Source organism: Parasteatoda tepidariorum, chromosome 4 (assembly GCF_043381705.1).
Source record: "Parasteatoda tepidariorum isolate YZ-2023 chromosome 4, CAS_Ptep_4.0, whole genome shotgun sequence".
Lineage (NCBI taxonomy): Eukaryota > Metazoa > Arthropoda > Arachnida > Araneae > Theridiidae > Parasteatoda > Parasteatoda tepidariorum.
In genome coordinates this window covers 10,174,695-10,198,138 of record NC_092207.1, presented here as the reverse complement: position 1 = coordinate 10,198,138, position 23,444 = coordinate 10,174,695, and the positions used below count along the sequence as shown (strand labels likewise).

The 23,444-nt window shown below is 30.6% G+C and overlaps 1 protein-coding gene across 1 annotated transcript; it reads left to right on the top strand.

The window, feature by feature from the left end:
* The first annotated feature begins 226 nt into the window (after nucleotides 1-226).
* On the top strand, nucleotides 227-22,276 carry LOC107439665 (dynein axonemal heavy chain 10). The gene is made up of 11 exons (XM_071179399.1): nucleotides 227-510; nucleotides 3,243-3,350; nucleotides 4,825-4,929; nucleotides 9,122-9,261; nucleotides 10,751-10,972; nucleotides 12,810-12,887; nucleotides 14,921-15,151; nucleotides 16,433-16,669; nucleotides 19,146-19,355; nucleotides 20,807-20,989; nucleotides 21,949-22,276. The coding sequence occupies exons 1-11, from the start codon at nucleotides 297-299 to the stop codon at nucleotides 22,090-22,092; spliced, it is 1,872 nt and encodes a 623-aa protein (XP_071035500.1). The 5' UTR covers nucleotides 227-296; the 3' UTR covers nucleotides 22,093-22,276.
* The last annotated feature ends 1,168 nt before the right edge of the window (nucleotides 22,277-23,444 follow it).

Below are 23,444 nucleotides of genomic sequence, written 5' to 3'. Positions count from 1 at the left end.
CCCAATTTTAAAGATTATTTTATAGTAATAATGAAAGAAATAAAAATTACGAAATGTTGTTCTGTGAACCCGTATAATTTCAAATAAAGATTCATGAAATTAATATTCTTAAATTATTTCATTTCTTCCCACGACCCAAAAAAAAAAAAAAAAAATCGTCACGTAGTTCTTGCAGATCTCGTTTCCATGGTAACAATGAAAGCTTTCTGACTGAATTTTGTTTTATTCTTGAAACAAATGATTGAAACAGAACGGAAAGCAAATTTCACTAGAATTTGTTTTCCTTTCTTCAAAAAATGAATGTTTCTTCAGATGATTTCATATTAACGTGTGTAAAAAACATCGTTTATAAATATTTAGTCATAGACATAAACGATTCGTCCTTTGAGAACTTTTTAAGCGAAGATAAAAACAAAGATATCGTTCTTAATGTACTTTCAGAACCAAATGAATCTCAGAAATGCCTGTTTTTCTACAAAACTATTATTGAAGAGGAAATTGAACCAGAAGGTACTGCAAAATTTTATAATTTTTTTTAAACTGTCATGTGAAATTTTTAGTTATTTGTAATTTTTATTTAAATTTCATGAGTTTTAAGTAATGTTAATTTGCAATGAGATGTAATTAGGTTATTAATATTTTTATTTCGTTCAACAATACGCATCTCAAATATTGCATATACGCATCAAATATAAGTTGAAGCAGCGTACAGTGCACAAAAGTTTACAAAACAGAAAATTTTTAACTTCATGTCACCTTCTTGAAACATTAACCAATTTCGTTTTTCTAAACAATGAATAATTAACGCATAAATGTTAATTTCGCGTCCCTTTAAAATTTTGTTTTTTACGCTGAGGCAACGTGATTTTGTAATTTATATGCTTTGAATAAAAAATTTTGAAGGTCGTAATTCTTGCGTAACATAAAATACTGATGCAACGAAGCGATCATAAAACTTTATATTGCAAAGTTCTTTTTTTTCATTTGTACTAATAACCACATAAATTGAAGCATAGGTAGCCTCATTGTATTAGGTAGGAAATTTGTAGAAAAAAGAGAGCTTAAAAATGTAAGGAACTATTCCATTCTTCACCCATATTCTTTCCACTGGTTGTTCAGGCAAGTGGAATAAAACCACGATAACAAGTTAATAAAACTAGTCAATAAATGTCCAGGTTTAGAGCATTTTTGGATTTTTTCTTCTTCTTTTCAGCGCTAAATTTATTAAAGAAGTCAGTATAGGGCTAGATCTAGTGAACATGGAGGAGGATGAAGAAGTTCCGATTCCTTGAATGTTGCTATAATTATTTGTGTGTTTTGGAAATGCCATGCAATAAGAAAAGGAACGATCTATTGACCAAATCTAGGCTTTTTTCATTAAATATTTACATTATTTTTCTTAGATAGTTGCAGTATATTTCCATTGCAATAGAAGAGGCTATTCTTATAAAATCATAAAAGATAACACTCGCTCTAGAGCACCTAAAATTCCCCATTAACCTTTCTTTTTAATTTTTTCGCGTATTAATAATTCCGTTTCGAAGTGTTTTTCGCAGATTGATTCTAATTCAACCAACAATAAGGCCAAGTGACACTAGTCCCAAATGCACTATTTCGCCAAATGCTTGGTCTGCAATGCCATAAACTCATGCATCGTAATGGTAGAAATTTCCAATCATCACCTTTCAATAAAATTATCTTTTTAGAGCTTACGATGATTTCCTTAAACATGTGAGGATATGTAAGTTATCAGAATATATATATAAATAAATAAATAGCTAGATTATAAAATACAAAATAAATCAAACGTAAAATGTTTTATCAATGTGAAATATTTTTCGGTTAAATTTGGCACATTTAACCAGCAAACTTGGATTCGAATCCCAATAATGATTGGTCGATACAAATTTCGCATCTGGCTTGCTGCACTGACCACAGAGCTGATGTGAAATATCCTCAGTGGTAGACGGATCATGGGCTAGAGTCCCCTTGCTGTCAGGCTAAACGTGGAAGGATCTCGTGGTCCTCCTCTCCATGTTACGTAAATGCGGGTTAGTTCCATCAAAAAGTCTTCCACGAAGGCAAATTTCTCCCAATACTTGATCCAGGAGTCCCTTTGTCTTCTGGATTACGTTCAAAATTACAAGGTTACGGAGTTGAACATTAGTAGGAGTAAACCCTAAATTGGGTCGACTGTTCAACGACGGTTGTAAAATAAAATAGCTTCTGATTGTTTTAATTGCATTTTATAATAGTTGCAATCTTTTTACAACTTTAGCGTTTTAAAAAATGGCAAGGCGTCGAACTCTGGTTTGTAGGCCCACTTCGTTCTTGCCTACAGATTTAATTGCATCGATATGCGGAATGTATTAAAAAGGAAAAAATTACCAAATTCAAATAGCAACTGAGCAAACCAACAATCAAAATTAAAGAACTGAGCAGATAGAAGGTTCTACGCGACATTTTTCAGATAACATTTTATGATAAAAGTGATCTTCTGTGCATGGGAAAAAAAGCAATTATTCTCAAAACGCACTTAAAAGTTTTCAAAGAATGCAGAGTTGATTCACACTAGCTGACAAACCGAAAGTTGTTTTCATATTCCAAAATTGACAAGTTAAGTGTCTGAAAGTTTTAAATGACTATTTTTCGAATTTGTACAAATTAGCATTAAAGTTTATACGTTGTCCTACTTTATGTGTGATAAAATAAAGATAACGCTTTACACTTTTAAGAAGAAAAAACTATAAATTTCAAAACATTCGAAGTGTTCAGATATTTTCACATTCACACTCATGCTGTTTTAATGTACCCAAAAATGGACCTTCTAAGGTTGTCGTTGACTGCTAGTTGTTAAATAGAGTTGAAACTTTCTTAACCCCTAAAAACATTCAAAATATATCCCTTAATATCTTCATCCACTGAGATCTATAAAATTTAATTGTCCTCAAAAATTAATATTCCATAGTTAAAAAAGACTTTTCAATTTTTACAAAAATGTTAATTTTTACAAAAATGGTACTCAGATCGTTCTTTCATTAATCTTTTTAACTTATGGAATTTAATCTTAAGACATGTAGAAGAAAAATAATAAGTGAATAAATGGAAAATTACGAATTTGAAACCAAACAAAGGGTAAATTCATTGAAATTAAGAATGGTATGCAATGAAGATGCGTGAAAAAGATTACTTTTACATCAATTTCGATTGTTATGGATACTTGAAACTATTTTTATTTTCAGATGAATTACCGAATATTGAAGAGAAGCCTATGTCTAAAGTGGCACTTGATATTTTAAAATCGTTAGATATTATTGATATTAATGCCGAAAATAGACAGGACACGAATGGTAACACTTTTTTTTATGGCAAAATAAGGATTAATGGAATTTTAAGAATTTTTAATTTTAAATTCTTCATTAGTTATCTACATTTAACTAAAACATCACAGTAGCTCTTAATCATTAATGTATCATAATTTTTTTATATCAATTCCACATTTTAATAATGCTCCTTTTAATTGTCTTTCAAAAAACATTATTGAAAGCAAAAAAAAAGTATGGAAATTATGTTATAATTTATGTAAGCTTTAATAAAATAAAAATAAAAATTATGTATAATAAAATAAAATATATAATTTTTTTTATATAAATATAAACTAATCCTGAACAAATTAAATATAAATTCGCGGTTACCCAATGATATCTATAAAAATAAAAATTATAGGTACTTTAACGTGCTGAAAAAGTTATATGGTTATTTCTGTATCGTTTTTTTGTCACAGTAAATGAAATTTGAAAAAATTCTTCTCCACATTTTAGAACTTACATACTATACCTGCAGAATATAATATAGTATTAACTATTGAATATTTAATGCGTCTTAAAAATATGCAAAATTATTCCCAAAATTCGCTATCAGACGAATTGCATACTCAAAAAAATTGTTTTCCATTTTTCACATTCTTCACATTTTGGCGGAAAAAATTAATAACAATAAGCTTTTTTCTGTATCAAATTATTCTTAACTAATAGCTTATAACGTTGCGCAAAATTTAACAGCTAGTTTTAATACATTTTTGCAAAAAATAGGAGAAAACAGTTTATCTGTATTTTAACTTTTATCACAAGGAGAAAAATTTATATATATATATATATNATTAATATATATATATATATATACATTGTTATGAACTCAATGAAATAATTAATTTTAAACTATGTTAAATGTTAAAATATAAATATTTTTAAAACATGAATGAAGACGGAAAAAATATAAAGCAACGTAAGAAGCGTGAAATAGCTTGCAATACACAGTTACTTTAATGCTACAGAAAGTAATCGTTCCAATCTCTAGAAAGAGAAAGCAAATTATAGTTTGTCTAAAATAAGAACTCCCCTAGCTATTCGTCTGGACCCGTGGCAGTGACTATGGTAACGAAGTATAACTATTTCAAGTAGGGGGTAGGGTCACTGTTTAGGACAGTTTTGACTCGGGTCTATTGTGTTAGCCCTAGAGTGGAGAGAAACTACCCATTCTGAAATACACTATTCTTGTTTCCATAGCAGCAGACGGACTCAGACTTTTTGGAGGGGGGAGTTCGAACTGTAGACAAAATATATGAAGATAATCTGCACAAAAAGCATTCTTGTTTATAGTACATGAAATACATAGCTGTATGTTTTAAAGCAGATATTTTTTTTTTTTTAAGTTCATCTATTGTATTACCTATACAGTTGATACACCTTAACCAAGAATGATCGGATAGTTAAAAATTTTATATTGTTTTAAAATAAACTAGAAATTTCTACCGATTCATTGCAGCCTCAGAAAGCGCCCTCTTAGCAACATCAAATATAGAACCTGAAGATGAGAAGGATCAATCTGATCATAGCTTACATTCAGTATCAACTTCAGGTGAAGAACATGGTGAGATGATTTTTATTATTTTATCTACGAGCTATGCTTTTTTTCTCTTCTAATTAGTTGAAATAAAACCGACCCTTCTTCTATAGAGGCCATAGTAACTTCGGATAAAAGAAATTATGAGACAAATTCTTATTCCGGCTAAGCAGGATAGTTTTCCAAAGTCTCCCAGAAAAATAGAACTGTAAAGTTTGATACAGTTATCTTAAAAAGAAAGTGAAATCGAAAACTGGCAAATTAACGAAAACTGATACCATCTGAAGCAACAATTTCTGCCTTGGCCCCAGTTAGGCACAATATGGCTCCTATAAGAATATGTACCGAGGGACCAATATTTGGATACCCAGATTTATTTAAAATTGGCCATAGAATGGCTGATATATGGCCTACATTGGCCAATATAGAATCTATAATGGCTAAATAATGGTTATAAGATATCGGGTGAATCTGACAATTCTATATAGGTTCAATATTGGTTGTAAAGTGGCTGTAGAATATCGGGTGAATCTGAAAACTCCATATCGAAAAAATAACGGCCCTTTGAACAATTATTGAGCCAAGATTCTTGAATATTGGCCCAAGCTATTTTGCTGATAGGGATTTATTTTGCAATGTTCTTTTTTTCCATTGTTTATTGATCCTATTAAGTTAAATGATGAAGTTATACTCAACATAAGTCTTTTATGTGAATATCAACTAAACTCTTTTATTATTGTTTATTCAACATAACGAACATATTTGTATTAGTCAATTCAAATTTGTAATTGGCTTTATTTTTTCTGTAACTGTTTTTGCCGAATTGTTTTGTCTGCTTATTTTTTGCAAACTTTCTTAAAAACTAGTTATTGTTTATAATTTTTTTTAAACTACAATTTTAATTATGCAATTAGATATTGAAAAATCTCTAATTTTAAGAAAGATAATGCTGTCTGTTTAAACAACAAGGTAAATGTAACTCATATTTAAGGTGTAATTATTTTACCATTAATAATTTTCAAACTTCTGAAGTAAAAAGAAAATAAGAGAAATTACTAAATAATGAATAAATGAAGAAAAAACACGAACATATATTTTCTTGGTTTTTTAAAGGAAAAAAAATGAATTAATTTCAAAATAAAATAATAAGAAAATTGCTAAAGTTTCGCAATTAGTAAATATAATAAAAAAAATTACACAGTAAGAAAATTCATCGATGAAAATAGTCCATTGCATTTTTTTCTTTCTATAATGATTGCATTATTTATCGTCTGTGTCAAATTTAGTAATCATATCGTAAATTTTTACAATCGATTGTATCTCACATTTTAAAGCAGATGGTATTCATCGATACACCTTTTACTTGAATCAGCAAAGTTTGAATATCGTATAGGAACTCTTTAGCAAGCATTCGTGCTTATCTAATTATAAGCATGTGCTTAAACTCAGGAACGGTTTTTGAATACGGGCTTTAGTTGACTATCAAAACTCATTAGGAAGTCATATGAGGAATTATATCAAAGATATATGAGGTGGCAAGAAGTGGGTTTTTCAACAAGGTGATACTTGTCTACGAAATAAAACCTTAGTTAGAGCTAAAAATATAGAAGTTTTAAACTACCCCATTTAGACGCGGTGGTTTAGGGGATAGAGCGCTCGCCTTTAAATTGGTGAACCGGGTTCGAATCCAAGTGATGGTTGCAGATTCGAATTACGCACCCTGCTTGCACCGACCATAGTGTCGGCGTAAATTATCCTCAGTGGTAGACGGGTCATGTGTTGGAGTCCCCTTGCTGTCAGGCTAATCATGGGTGGTTTTCGTGGTTTTCCTCTTCATGTAACGCAAATGCGGGTCAGTTCATCAAAAAGCCCTCCACGAAGGCAAATTTCTCCCATTGCTTAATAAAGGAGTTCTCCTGTCTTCTGAATTGGATTCAAAATTGCAATGCTACGGAGTTGAACAGAAGTAGTCGTTAGCCCAAAAATTGGTTCGGCTGTTTAATAACGGTTATAAAATAAAATTTAAATAAAAAACTACCTCCTTACCTTGTCCTGATCTGAAACCATAGAAACTATTTGAGATATTGTATTTCTAGTTACATGTGGGAACAGAAATACGTACTTTTAGTACAGTAACTGAAAAAAGCATGTGTTGAACACTGAAATGTTTATCATTGTTCTTATAGTTAACAAATTTTAAAAATTGAATTTTGTAAGTATTGATGAAAACGCTTTCTAAATTACTCTGATTGATTCGAAAATGTTGAGGAAATTAAATTTAAACCTTAAGAAAATTGGGTATTTGGCTAGAAACCCATGTCAATTAATAAAATAAAAAAAATATTTCAAATTATTATTTAGTTGATTATAAAGTAAGAATCTTGCATTCCTATAATTTTCCACAGGTAAGGTTTAGTTCATGTTAGAAGAATTCAGTTTGAACAAAACCTTTAATGCTGTTATCCTTTATATGAAATTGTTGTTGTTGTTGTTGTTGTTAATTTACGTCGCACTAGAGCTGCACAGTGGGCTATTGGCGACGATCTGGGAAACATCCCGAAGGATGATCCGAAGACATGCCATCACAATTTTGATCCTCTGCGGAAGGGATGGCACCCCCGCTTCGGTAGCCCGACGACCTGCGCGCGAAGTCGAGCACTTTACGGTAGCACAGTTTAACGAGGACCAATACCGCACACCCTCGGTCCCTACGCAGACTGATCCAAGTGGTCACCCACCCGCACACTGACCGTAGCCAGTGATGCTTGACTTCGGTGATCTGCTGGGAACCGTGTCTTAACGATCAGTCCACTGCGGGACTTATATGAAATTAAACACTATTTTTGAGCCGGTTAACTAAACCAGCGGATCCCAATTTTGCATAATGGTTATTATAGAATCCCTAAATGATCGGACATCTTTTGATAGAACTATAAATATGTAACTAAAATTTATTAGGAACTGTGACCATACCAACCTAAGAAAGACTTCTAATTATTTTGATAATATTTAATATAAGGAATGATATTTTATTTAATAATCGTTTTATCAATGTAATTCTTAAAATAATAAGTTTTATGTCAATAAGTTAAATACGCAGGTCTGGAGTGGTATCTAGTCTAGTTAAAAATGAATAAATAAGCTGAGAGAGAATTATAGTTTTCGAAGAAAAAAAAACTCTTCTAAACGTGGATAATAGTTATTTTAAAATCATAATTCGCTATTCTTGAATTTGGTCATTCTATTTTGAAGTGAAAAATTCGACGTGAATTACTGACGTAATTATTCGCATTCTTTCCTGGCATTTTACTTAAATAATTTTTAAAACAAAGCAACCGAATCAGCAAATAGATTATGATGTATTGTTCAGTTATAAATATAATTACAGGTTTCAAAAATCATAACTGATTTTTAAAAAAATTTAGACTATCGGAACCCCTGTGACTCTTGTCCACGGAACCCTAGAGTTCTTTGGAACACCTGGACTACATACATGATACGAGTGGCCATTAATAAAATTTTAAAAAAAATGAATACTTTTCAATAATTTATGATTTATATTTATCTGTAAAAAAATCGATTGATCTTATGATGCATTTTTGGAACAGTTCTTAAATTAAGGACAATGGATAATAGGTACTTTTGGAACGATTCCTAAATTAGACCTAAATAAGACCATGAGTACTAATGGATCATGTTTTGATATATTTTTCAAATGAATGACTGTGATATAATTTTAAAACTGTCAGTTTGGTAACTTATGATGGAACCCTTTGTAACCATTTTTATAAGGATACTAATGGGCTACGATGCAGATTTTAATGATGCATATCTTAAAGTTATAATTTTTTCATTTTAAATGTCATCAGTCTTGAAACGTACGATGGAATCTTTTTGGAACTGTCCCTAAAAAAGGATCTGAAAACTGATACAGATTTTTAAAACGCGTGAATGTGATAAAACTTTTTCAAATTAAATGTAATCAATTTCGTAAATTACGGTGAAAGCTTTTGTAACTGACCCTTGAAGAGATCTTGTGAGTATAATACAAATTTTTGAGACGAATTTTAATGTGATGTAGTTTTAAAATTAAATATCATCCTTTTTGTAAACTACTATGAAATGTTTACATTAAAAAAAAAATTGGTTAACTATTTTTTTTAATGTTTGTTTTGAAATATTCCTCATTCAATGTTTTCCTTTTTTTTCTCCTTTTAAGAACCAAAAGAAGGTAATATTGAGGAAATACCGGAAGTGTTAATAAATGACGATACAGAGGATTCCGATGAAAACGAGAACCCTGACGAAGACAAAGAAAACGGAAAAAAAGAATCCAGAGAACGTCTAACAAAATCTAGGGTAAGGGTTTAGTTTCAAACTGTAAAAAAAATATTCACAGTTAATTTTAAGTGATAAGTTGTTTAACTAGTAATATTTTTAACAATCTATAATAAATTTTTAACGTTGCTCTGGTTTAAATATTTTTCACTTTTTTTTTCAGTTTTGCTAATTTTTAAAATTTGAATTATTTAATTTATAGCTTGCTGCAATTTGATTTAGATGCTTTTTTTTCTCGAACATTTCCTTCGAGAGATACAAAATAACTCAATATGCGAAGTAGAATCAAAAAATTTTAGGCTGATGATCAACCCGAGGCCTTAACCATTAAAATTTAGCCAATATTCACCTAATTAAGTCAATGTTGGCTAAATTTAGATGAGTATGATGTATGGGAAATGCTTCAGAGGCTAAAATTTACTGACAATAAATGTGTTTTAGAGTTAAAGATAAAAAGGTTATGAATTTTAATTTTTTCTTAGAAATCTTTTTTTTTATTTCCATGAAATTAATAATTAAAAAACGTCGGTAAAGACAGAATTTTCTTTTCGTTGTAATAATTAATAATGTAATAATTTCGTTGTAAATTTCGTTAAAAAATTAGGTTAGGTTTTTATTAAAATGAAAAAAATTAGAATAATTCTTTTAATAAATTATAGAGGCAAAGACTATTCTTGTTACTATACTAAAGTATGAAGTTAACAATGTATGCATAACTATAACAATATTTGCAATCCAGTTTTAAACGGAAAAATATTAGTAAAAACATTGAAAAAAGTACATTGCACGCACATGCACGTACTACGAACACGTACATTGCACGTACATACAAGTACATGCACGTACTACACAGCAGATGGGGTGCATGATCCGGAGTTCCAGGTACTACGAAAGCAATCAAACTAAATTAAGCCATTTTCCTTTTTGATACCTCAAATTGTTCCTTAAAATCATTTATTAGTAGCAAAAACAAACTTTAAGGCATCTTTTTTCCCTCTTAAATCTTTACAATAACAGTACTTTTTAAACAAATGATTTTTTTTCAAAAGTTATATTTCCTTAAGAAATATATATATCAATCAAACTTTTTAAAAATATATATATATTTTTTAAAGCTAATACCAGTTTATTTCTTATTCAGAAAGTAAAAATTGGATTTCTTTAATTTTGAAATATTTATTTACGATGTAATGGTTCCACAAGTTTAACCGTTGCCATTCGTGGAGTTGTAATGAGGCTTTTTTTTGTAGCCGTGTAAGAGAAATAGTAACGTAAACAAAACAAAGCAAACGTTGCCACCGGCGGAAAAGAAATACAGCCAAAATTTGGGAGTCACGTAAGAGAATTATGTATATTAGATATTTTTTTACTTCTTATAACATACTTAGTTCTGAACTTGTTATCTCGGAAACTCGCAATCTCGAAATTTTTTTAGCTTCCTTTCAACTTTAAAATATCGAGAGTATACTGTATATTTTGATTCAAACAGTGTGCTCATTTTCAATTGCAGACTTCGTTGGTGATGATTGTGAAGAAGATCAAACTTCAGATGTGTCTGAATGTAGCTGAATACGAACCTTCTCAACAATATGTCTATTTCCTGAAACGTGTGGACGATATTTTACCACCTGTCCATTCTGCAGAAGAAGCTCACAGAATGATAATGCACTACTTCGAGGTGGGATACCTTTCGCAGCATCCACTGGTTTGCATCGACAAAGTGATCTCACTGGTAAGTTTCACTTTTATTTGTTAGAATACCTTTCTCAACAGCCACTAGTTTGCATCGACAAAGTGATCTCACTGGTGAGTTTCACTTTTATTTGTTAGGATACCTTTCTCAGCATCCACTGGTTTGCATCGTCAAAGTGATCTCACTAGTGAGTTTCACTGGTTATTAGGATATCTTTCTCAGCATCCACTGGTTTGCATCGACAGAGTGATTTCACTGTTGATATTCACTTTTTGTTGTTAGGATACCTTTCGCAGCATCCACTGGTTTGCATCGTCAAAGTGATCTCACTGGTGAGTTTCACTGTCAATTGTTAGGATACCTTTCTCAGCATCCACTGGTTTGCATCGACAGAGTGATCTTACTGCTGAGTTTCACTTTTAGTTATTAGAATACCTTTCTCAACATCCACTGGTTTGCTTCGACAAAATGATTTCACTGGTGAGATTCACTTTTAGTTACTTTTATCTCTAAGCGCATAAGAGGTCAACTTTTAAGCTTTAGTAGCAAAAAAGGGTATAGAAATGTTTTCTGTGCAGCGTTTCTCTTGTGATTATCATTTCAAAAATAATTATAGCAATATCATTAGGGAACACCAAAGAATATACATAGGAGAAGAAGGCTGACTTCCGTAGGCATAATGCAAACCAGTGTCCCAAGGTTTGTTGTGGTCCTTGTGTATAAAGGAAAGAAACAATATTTCGAGACATAGTAGTTGAAGTTCTTGAAACGGGTTTCCATCCTCCTCTGGAGAGAAGAAGACACTTTGGTAAACGGTACTATAATGTTAACAAAGATATTCCTTTGAGAAATCATTTATATCATCCATGTTGATTACATTTGTTAAAACTAGAACATACATAGAAAGAAAGAATAAAACGGCGGTTGGTGGGAGGCAGCATATAGTTTGTCTACAGTAAGAACAACCCCGCCACAAAGTTTGAGGTCATCTAATGCTATGGAAACAAGAATGGCGCATTTCAGGGATGGTAACTTCTCCTCATTCTAGTGCTAACACAATAGGCCAACGAAAAAGATTCCCTCTCTCTCACCAACTCGAGCCAAAACCTATCCCAAATAATGACCCCACACCTCTACTTGAAATAGTTATACCTCGTTACCATAGTCACCGCCACGTGTTAAGAAAAATAGTTAGGGGAGTTCTTACTTTAGACAAACTATACCCAACCATACATTTAGAGTTGCCCAACAACTGGTTCACGGGTGACGCACCTTCTGACTATCACTTTGATTCTTATGCGCATGCTGTTAATCTTAATACATACGAAACTTTGTTAAATCTGAGTGCGTTACTCATCCCTTAAGTTGTTTTTCTGGAATAGCATACCGAACCGAGTAGTTCCCAGCGTTAGTTGCGTATTCTAAGAGCTGGACTTTTTGCGTTTAGTAGGAAAAATTTTGTCAAAAAAAAGTTTTATAAATTTATTTTGACTGTTAATATTTTTGGAACGGCAAAGATTTGCCACAAAAATTCCTATGTTGTTTAGATATGTAAATATTTCTTATTTTACTATTTAAAAGCGTTAAGGTCAAATTTTGTAAATTTAATGAAAGTTTAGAATCATAAATTTTCTGACCAAGCTTCGCAATTATATAGTTCCAAGTTGTTTTAGAAAAATCTAAAACAAAGTCAATTTGTAAAGATTTTTAAGTGTGAAACATCATTCTGAAATAACTTTTACTGACGTTTTTTCCTGCTTAATATGTAAGGAAAATGATAATTATTTGTCTAAGTGTCAATGCGAGAATAATTTAATAAATAAATATTTTTATTCTAATTAAGTGTAATATAAACTCTCTCGTTCCTGTCTTTTAGTTATACATGCCGATGCTTGCAGAGGAAAATTTGAAAGCTCACGTACCTTCAAAACTGTATAAGATTAAACATGACCAGGTAATGTTATCTAAAAGACATCAGAATTTTCAACTTTTTGTTCAGTTATTACATGGGTTATTGGGGCAATATAATATGTATTATTATATTCTATCTTTTTTTTTTATAGAGATTTTGATCCAAAACTGCTCTTTCATGGCCCTTCTCGATAAGCGTCAAGTCCATTAATTTAAATGCTTGGATAAAAAAAAAATTATTTCAAAAATAATAGCTAGATCGACTATAGTTTTGGTGCTAATCAACTCTTGTGCAGTTTGCTTCTCTTAAAAAGTACTCTTTTATTTTATAACCATCTTTGAAGAGCCGACCCGATTTTGAGTTTATGACTATTAATGTTCAACTCCGTAGTCTTGTAATTTTGGATCTAATCCAGAAGACGAGGGAACTCTTGGATCAAATATTGGGAGAAATTCGCCTCATTTTTATGGAACTAACCCACATTTGCGTTACACGGCGAAGAAAACCTCGAAAACCTCTCACAGTTAGCCTATCGGTAAGGGCACTCTGTCCCATGATCTGTCTACCAATGAAGATATTTTATGTCAGCTCTGCTGTCGGTGCGAGTCGGATGCAGAATTCGTATCGATCAGCTATCGCTGGTATTTGAATTTGGCCCACCACATTGAGAGGAGAGTGGTCTATCCCCTGATTCAACACGGATCCTTAAAAAGCAGGGTTGGATTTTTACCAGAGAAAAACCAGTTTTTACCGGCAAAAGCCATGGAAAAAACTTAGTAAATACTAGTAACCCATGTTTTTTTATTTTTAGATACAGTTGTTTGTTATTTATAACTGATAGAAATATATGTATTATTTCCTTATTATAGGTAATATCAGTAATTAATATTAATTAATTAGATTACAAATATTTATATATATACATATCAGCAAGTAACAAACGATTGGACAAGTTATAAGACGTAAGATAACTCCTAAATTGTAATTGTAAAACTAATTTTTCACATTTGCCAGTTGAGGCAAATCTTCTCACTATCGAAATCTTAGGAAAGTAGTAAATGTACAGTAAAACTTGTGTAAGTTGACCACTTGTGGTGCATTGTTTTAGTTTGTGGTGCATTGTTTTCCTATATCATGTTGCTATATATTTAAAAAACATTTTTACTTGACTTAATTTTATTTAGGAAATAGCCAAATGAATATCTTAAGAAATGTGTTTAAACCTGAATGAACTTCAATTTGTTACATATAATTCTAATAATTAACCAACTTTTTAGAAAAAATTATTTCGTTAGTTATGCATGTGAAGTGCTTAATAAAAATAATTTCTTAAAATATCAGAACACGAAAACATGTAATTTGAGAACTTTAACAAAACAAAATAATTTGAACACTTTAAAATTTATTCTGTTATTACTACACTTACAAACCTGTTTGTTACAAAAATATTCCCTCATTGTTGTTTGGCGCTGTTGTTTACACTTTACTCCCACCTAATGTTTTGAATGAAAGAAATGGTCAAAAGTTGACCCCGTACAGTTTCCACAGATTATCAACTCACAAAAGGGTTTAGATTAGCTTTTTACACTATTTCACCAAACAAGTGAAATTTTAACATACATTGCAAAATGACAGAAAAGTTTCTGAATTTTTTTTCTGGTCAACTTATCAGAGTTTTAGAATAGAATTTCATAATACTCCTAGACAAAATTTACTTATTTCAGTAGTCAACATACATTCAGTGATAGCCAGGTGGTCAAGTTACAAAGGTTTTGCTTTATATTATAAAGGAAAAATTCCGTTCTTGATAATTGAAGTCAACTTATGCAGGTGTCCAACTTACAAGGGTGGTCAACTTGGCAGGTTTCACTGTAATAGATTTTCAATATGAACCTATAACCATTAATTAAATATTAAAATCATAGTAATAAATTACATTATTGTATTATATCATTGGATACCATAACTTTAATACAGCTGCATTTACGTATTGAAAATAGCCAAAAAGCTTAAATAAGCAGAATTTTGTAATTTTATTTAAAACAAATTGAACAATATTATGTACTTCTTTTTAGATTTCTTCACTCTTTGCTGGATTTCAGAAACATATGAAAGATTTAAGGGATATCACCCGGCAAATGATTTCTCAAACAGAGACGCCATTTATATTCACCCTACCAGAAATACCAGAAGACTCCAGTTTAGAACAGCTGGCACAAGAAACTGTTTTCACAACAGAAGCTGATTGTTTAATGAGAGAATGGAACGATAGAATCTTAGATTTGTTAGAACAAATAACGCAAGAGGTAAGAAAAAAAGACAAATGTTATTAAAGTATAGTTTGTCTAAAGTAAGAACTCCCCTAGCCATTCGTCTGGATCCGTGACGGTGACTATGGTTACGAGGTATAACTATTTCAAGTAAGGATGTAGAGTCACTGTTTAGGACAGGTTTTGGCTCTGTTTTTCTAGAGAAAGGTAATTTTTTTCTGCGGTCTATTGTGTTAGACCTAGAGTGGAGAGAAACTACCCTTTCTGAATTACGCTATTCTTGTTTATAGAGCAGCAGACGGTCTCAGACTTTGTGGTGGTGGGGGGGGGGAATTCTTACCATAGACAAACCATAACAATCAAAAGAAGAAGAAAAAACAATCTCAACTTGAAATTTTTTTTTTTTTTGGTCGATCATTCAAAATTGGTATAGTGTCAGAGTTTGACGTAGTGTTAAAAGTACTTTAATTACCATTTTTCGATATTTTAAAGGAAAAATATTACAAATGGACGGGGATGCCCTCTTCGCAGCTTTAAACTGATATGGTGATTCCTTACTAGTGTTTAAATAAGTGCAAATAATGACAGAAAATACCATTCAAATTATTATAAAACATTTAAAAGGAAAATACAACAAAATATTAGACTTTCGAAATACAGTTTTTGCTATTTAAAGCGACAATTTTTTTTAGCCTGATCATCATTACACAATCAGTCATACCTTCAATTAATTCTACGGAAAAAGTGAAAAGAATGAAAAGAAATAAAATGTATACAAACTAAAAATTTTAAACGAGACAGTCAAAAGGAACGATGACTGACGATTCATAAAATATTTTTCATAAAAACGTGCTACATTTTTCAAATCTGGGACAAACTTTTATAATTTTTCAATAGTGTAACAATTTTTTATTTTCCTTCGAAGTTTTAATAGTATCTTCTGAAATATTTTTCGGATAAAAATCTAAAACTTTTTCCTAACAAACTCCACAGTATGAATTGATTTACTATTTCATCTCAATGTCTTAACCACGTACCATTTTCTTCTTCTTTTTTATTATATGTTTTTTCCAAGGGAATATCTTTCGTTCGTTGGATATATACGGTTTCACAAAATGCACTAAAATTTAATTCTTATACATTTCTTGCCATTTGTTTTTGCAGTAGGCTTAGTTAATCTCACTACCGTGTAATCTCGTTACCTCGAGAATTTAGCTTACTATATTTCAATCATATTATTTATTAGTTTGGTATTGATTATTATTTTTATTCATATTGTCTCTTGGTCATTTTAATCACGTCTTTCCTTATGCACAGAAACCCGAAGAAAAGAACTTGTTAGAGGAAGTAAAATTTTGGGATAATCAAAAATGGAAGGTTGGAGTCTGTCATGATCAGCTCAACCATACAGCCATCAAAGAAACAATACAGGTTTTAAAGCTCGCCAATTGCAGCGTTGCGAAATTCGAGACTAATGTCACGATGGTAGAAAACCAACTCCATAAAATTACAGAAATTATCAACTATCTTATTTTATTAGTACCGTACACAAAAGTAAGTTTTTTTTTTTTTTTTTTTAAATAATATTGCAAAGTCCTGTTACTGAATCCATTTATGCACAATATTTATCAATATTGATCAAAGAAAGCGTCTGACATTAAAGAATTTTTTTCTTTAGAATTTTACTTATTTTTATAACTTGCATAAAGCTTGTAAACGCGGTTTTTGCTGACATATGTTTCAAGATTTATTTTAATTGCTTAGTTGTTATTCCTTATTGTTCTAATTTTAAACGTATTTTTAGTTTCTTATTTCTTTTAACTATCTCGTCAACTTCGAAATACATTAATTCTAATGTAAGGTTTGGAATTCGAAAATACATAAAATTTAATGTAATTCATAGAAAAACAAAAGTTTTATTATATAAATCGCTTATAAGATCAATTTTAACATATGCTTGTGAAACCTGGACCATATCTAGTACGGATGGGGCTATGTTGGGTACCTTTGAGAGAAAGGTCATGAGAAGTATTTTTGGAGGAATTCGAAAAAATAGTGTGTGGCTTAGAAGATTAAATCTACAGCTTTATCACTCATATAAAGAACCTGACATTATTAACTTTAATAAATGACAAGGAATAAAATGAGCTGGTCGCGTTATCAGAATGGACGAAGACCGTACCACAAAAAGAGTTTTCAATGCCAGATCAGTTGGCACACGAAAAAGACCCAGGCCCAATTTGAGTTGAGTAGATGGCCTAGAAAAAAAACCTTTTGGTCTTAAAAACTGGAAAGCACTACCAGGAAAAACTTCTTGAGAAGGCCAAAGCCCACCCAGCGCTGTCGAGCCATTGATGATGATGGTCCCGTCAACTTTTTCTGATACAAAGAATCTATGACATTTTTTTGATACAGGGAATAGTTTCTACATATTATTCATGTTCCTCGATATGACAGCTAAAGAATATTTTAATCTTTATGCTGCAAGTAATTGTTTAATTTAATATAAACAGTTTAACAACGAATTTTTAAGCGCATGAAAGAAAGTGATTCCTTTAAGGAATATATACTGCTACTAGGAATACTGTTATAGGAATACTGTGCAAGTATATAATGTTTTTAATAATACATACTGCCATTTGGCATTCTATTATAGGAGTAAGTATCGAAGAAATTGATATTATTTTAAAGAATCATTTTCATCTATGAGTTAAAACATTTGTAGTTGAACTGCTTAGATTATAATTAAAAAGTAATTGTAACAATTCTCATAACACAAAAATATTTTACAAATGTATGATACAAGTTAGATAAATATGAATAAAAAAGATTTTATATTTTGCTATATGAATGCGCAGACAGGATTTGATTAGAAAATTAATTTGAAAAAAGATGTTACCCATAAAACTGCTCTTTTTACAGTAATTTATATAACTGCGAATTAGTAGTACTTATTTTGTTTGTCGGGATCTTAAATCCTTCATCGCGACAGACGAGATAATTCGTCTTCCGAGAATATCTCGCTTTATGATGATAATTGATTGCAATTGATTATTATTTTTAAAGTAAAATAAACAAATTTTAATTTTTTAGAGCTGTGTCTGGGACAAAAGCGCCATTGCAGCTAAGAAAGTGTTAAGGTTCATTTAAAGTTACATTAAAATCCATTTTCATTTAATGATTTAATGAAATTTTATTTATAGAATTATTACCGATGGAATTTTAAACACTTTTCATGTATCTAAAGTTTTCAGAAACTCTGTAAAAAGTGTATCTTCTTTATACTAACTACTTCTATGAAGGAATGTTGCGATTGATTTTTGAATTTCATTAGTCCTGATTCACCTTATAGGACGCTAATCCAGGTTCAAATTAGCGGTCGTTGATCGTATTTTGCACTTTAAATTCCAGTTTAAGATCATAATTTTCCAACCCCGTCGTCACTTTTGACGTTTCAATTGTGTCTATAAATATCAATTTTAAGACAGTAGTTTTACAGCCGGTCATCATTTTTCAAGCTTAACTCTTTCCAGAAAATTTTCCATTTCAAGACCACGATTTGCATCTCGATCATTTTTTTACGTCATCAATCTGTCATTTTATCTTTTTCTTCAGATAGGCAAGTGGATTCAGCCTCCACGCGGCCCTATAAACAGGTTTGTGGTTGTATGACGTGGGCGACGCTGCTCCATTTAGCCACGGGTGCCCACTGGGTAACGATAAGAGAATAGCAATTCTGGCATTTTTGAGACCAATGGGAAATAGACCCAAGTGCCCGTCATTAAAAAAATCGGCAAAATTTAAACTTTGTAAATTTTATTAAAAGAAACGTATTTTTGTATTTCTAAGAGATAATACTTAAATTTTCTAGTATTACCATATACATAATCATAAAAATCGTTTTCAGGGTCAAATGAAGAAATTTAAGAATTATTCTACTTTGTATTTAATTGCTTTAACTTTAGGTCACAGTATTGTCGTATAGAAAATGAGCAAAAATATTGATTTATCATTTCTCCTCCTTTTTTAGAATATTTTATCGGAAGATTATACCTTGGAAGAATGGAAGAAAAATTTAGAGCAGGTGTTTGTAGTTCTGAAAGTAATGTGGATGCAATCTGATTACTTTAAAAAGGTGGATAATATGAGCAGGATTTTCAAAAGTATTTCTATACTTTTAAAACAAAAAGTAAAAGAATTGGCTCGCATTGACGTTCTCTTTAAGAAGCCATTGCAAAAGGTAAGTCTATTATGAACATTTAGCGTAGCCACCACAGTCTAGGTTTAGGGTTTCTTAAAAACTTGTTCTGTCTTTTGGTTTAGTTTTGGATATTATTTTATTTTCGGCACTTTAAGTTTTTTAAACCGCACAGTATTACTAATTTGGTTTTCCATATGCACAGTATTTCCCATTAATGATTATGATTTATTTGAGTTTCGTAATGCCAACTACATGTATTGTACTATAAATTCTGAGGTTGGATTCAACGGTTTTTTCAATATTATTTTTAAATAACCGCTTAAAAACAAAACGAAAAATTGTTCAATTTTTTTTCCAACTTAGAAATAAGAAAAAAATTGTTCACATATTTTTTCCACCTTAGAAGTGAAAAGTGGGCAAAATAAAATAACTTTGTTCTGCTCATAAAATTGTTCGTTGTAAAGAAATATTTAAGAATTATTTATTTGTGTATTCTTTCCAACAAATCAATTTCAGTAATCTGTTTTTTTTTTTTTTTTTTTTTTTTTTTTTTTTTTTTTTTTTTAAGTTAAGGTTCAAACATATTGCCTTTGTGTAAAATATATTATAAAAAAATTTTACGCTAATTTTCTATTTTTAAGAACTGCTTCGAATTAAAATCTATCAACTCAAAAAAATTCATTTTTATTCATGATTATCTATATTTAATTCAGAACATTTTTATACGTACTTTTATAAATATAGATATATTATTACATTTAAGCAGTAAATAATAAAACAAAATAGTGTCAAAGAGAAATTCAAACTATTTGTGGAAAAACTTGAACTAAGACAGAGAAAAAAAATCTCATTACCAGAATATTTCTTGAAAACACAAACAAACACATGTAGATTTCTTTAAATCACAGTTTTTACTTAATGCCATATTACACTATAAAACGATATTAATCTTATGGTAAGAACTCTATGAATAAATTGATATGTGGCAAGTGATCAAGTTTTATATAATAAACAAAGTTTGTAAAATCTTGAAATAATTTAAATAATTCTTTAATAAGCACAAGATTGCGTTTTTTAACCATAGCTCCCTTGCATTTTGGATAAAATCTAGTATCGTACAAGATATCATCATTGTAACACAAAACCATGTTTTATTTCAGCCTATACCAAACAAATGGTTTATGAATAGAAATAAAATCTAATCAAACTTATCCTGAGTTTTGTTATTTTACAATGACCTGCATTAGATTACGCCTTTTTCTTGTTTCCCGACAAACACGCCATAACGATAGTACTGTATTTTCAATTGTATCATTAAAGTAATTCCAAATGTTGCTTTTACATAACAGATTAGTGTCCTCATCACTAAGTAGAGTTCATATTAGAGACATTCAATATAGTTCATATTCAGTATTTTTTGTTTAGAAAATCTAATCAGGTAATAAATTCATAAATGAAATAATAAAATAACATCTTCTTATTTGTTTAAGGTGAAGCAAATTGTCACAGATTCTGTTGAAGTTTTGAGCTTTTGGAAGAAACTGTATATGGAAGAGAGCGAGAACGTAAAGAAGTTTGGATCAGCTTATTGGTGGACTTTTGATATAAGGCATTTTTTCAATGATACTGATTATATCATCATCATTTGCAAAGACATAGAAAATATAGCTAATGTAAGTTATTTAATGAGTTGTTAATCACCTCTTTTCATTTAATCAACTGGTAAACTCGAATAGAAATATATAAAAAAAATTTGAGTTATAGATAAAAATGATCCGATTAAGGTTTGTTAAGCATAATTCTGCTCTGGAAAACGAAAACAAACAATGATAGGGAATTTTGCTATTCATTAATTTTTTTTCTGTATAAGGACTGCATAATTTATTTTGAGTAAATGCCATGCGGAATCAAATTCCTAATCCGGGCAACTACCCTTAATCCAGGCAAATTCAGTCAACCAGTCTTTAGTCCTTTCCAGAGACTAAAATGGTTACATATCAGAAAAATGTTAATGGCAAGTTTAAAAAAATTAATTACTTTTCATCGAATATTCACGATCGCAACGCTCGAATACTTCCTCAGGGGAGAAAACCCGTTCCATGTGTCTTTACCCTACCCTCCTCTTTTCATTTGTATAGGAATGTGCCACGGTATTTTCCCTTTTCTTAATATTTTTAGTGCTTAATTGTCAAAAATATTTTTCAAAATTTTCACGATACTTTCCTTTAGAACTATGTTCAATGTAGTTTTGAGTTCCATATAGTTTCCTTACTTAAAAGTTTTTAATCTATTTGAAAATCAAGACAGAAACTAGCGTACTTCCTTCTCCTATGACTCTCCCCACGCTAATGGTAAAAGCTACGAAGTGTTGCCATAGGTAAAAAGTTCTCACCTGTTTCCCATTTCCATCTCCAATAGTAAAATTAGGGGTGAAAACAAATAATTTTAGTTCGATCAGTATTGTATGACTGAAAATATATGGATTATTTGAATATTTAAAATCACAATTTTTGGCATAAAGGCTACTCTTATCAGTACTCAAGTTTATACGTCACTCATGGTATATAATATGCGATACTTCGTATGTATCTACATATTTTTTCAAATATCTATTACATATTGATCTTTCCAGAAACTTCATGAGCTTCATAATATCTTCAACACACATCTAAGATTGTTCGTAGAAAACGTCAAAGAACTGAACGCATTGAGAAGTCGAATTTTCAGCATGACTCTCATCATACAATATGTAAGATGCATTTTTATTTTTCAATAATGAATATTCAGTCGCAAGTTTTTCATATTCACTGATGATCGAGATTTTTAGAACAACATTTTGATTGCCATACTCTTGTAGTTATGTAACTGGTGCCTAGGTATAGTAAAGTGGTTAAGCCCTTCATGATAAGACAACGCCACCTGATTAAAAACTAAGAAGTTATTGTTCCTATCTTTAAAGGGTGAGATACAAAGTTGCAGAACATCATTAATTAAGTACCCTTATAAACATAAATATTCAGAAAGCAATGCTTAAAACAGAATGCCTGTTCCTCTAAAGGAATTGAAAATAGATTCCTCTTAAGGATTAAGCTCTTGCAAAGTGATGGTATTTCGTGACAAGTAGTTTTTTCTTTTTTTCGGATCGCTTCGTTAAGTTACAGTGTAAGAAATTTCAAACAAACAAATGCATGTTTTAAACGCTAATTTGCTGAACAATAATGTCCACAAGGTGCCTTTTGGTATTAAATCGATGATATTCTTCAAATTTGTTATTTATTCTACCCCTCCCTCTCGTTCCATTTTTAAAATATGACCGCTAACGTCACAGATTGACACCACACGGATCTGTAAGCCATTTCATCTTTTAGCCTATAATCACTTTATTATACCTAGGTTCCACTGTTATAAATATAACTTTAGCCATTCTGTAATTAAGAAGGTGGATACATACTTTATTGGGCACATTACATACATTCTTATAGTACCGAAACGACAGTCTGTATTGTTTATTTATGCTTATTACATTACAACTACGCAGTGGCGTAGCGAGCTTAACTCGCGCCCGGGGCACAATACCCTTTTAGCGCCCCCTATTCAAAAACCATATAATATTATATGCAAAATATACTCGCAAATTAATAATACATATGATTAATAATCATATGATTATAATACATTAATAAAACTAATTACTATCTCTAAATTTTTCGTGCTTTTGATGAAGCAAATGTATCAATAATATCATCAAAATTGTTCATTTAAAATTTTTCTTTTTCCACACTTAAAAATGCTAGGTCACTTAGGCGATCTGTCAAAATTAATTTTAATTTGCTGAATGAACGTTCGCAGCTAGCAATTGATACTGAGATAGTCAGGAGTATTTGAAATGCCGCTCTCAGATTTGGAAAAACATCTTCTCCATTCGAGATTGATTATAAAAGTAAGAAATTCTAATGGAGTTTTAGGTTTAATTTCTTTTCTACTGCTGAGTAACATTTTGCTGTCACATATTTTGATAAAAAAGTTCTATTACATTGAAATCTGTATTATAAAATTCTCCCAGATTTTTAAAATTTTTTTTCAAGGTCGTTATCAACATTATCCTTGTTTAATAAATTTTCAACGTCT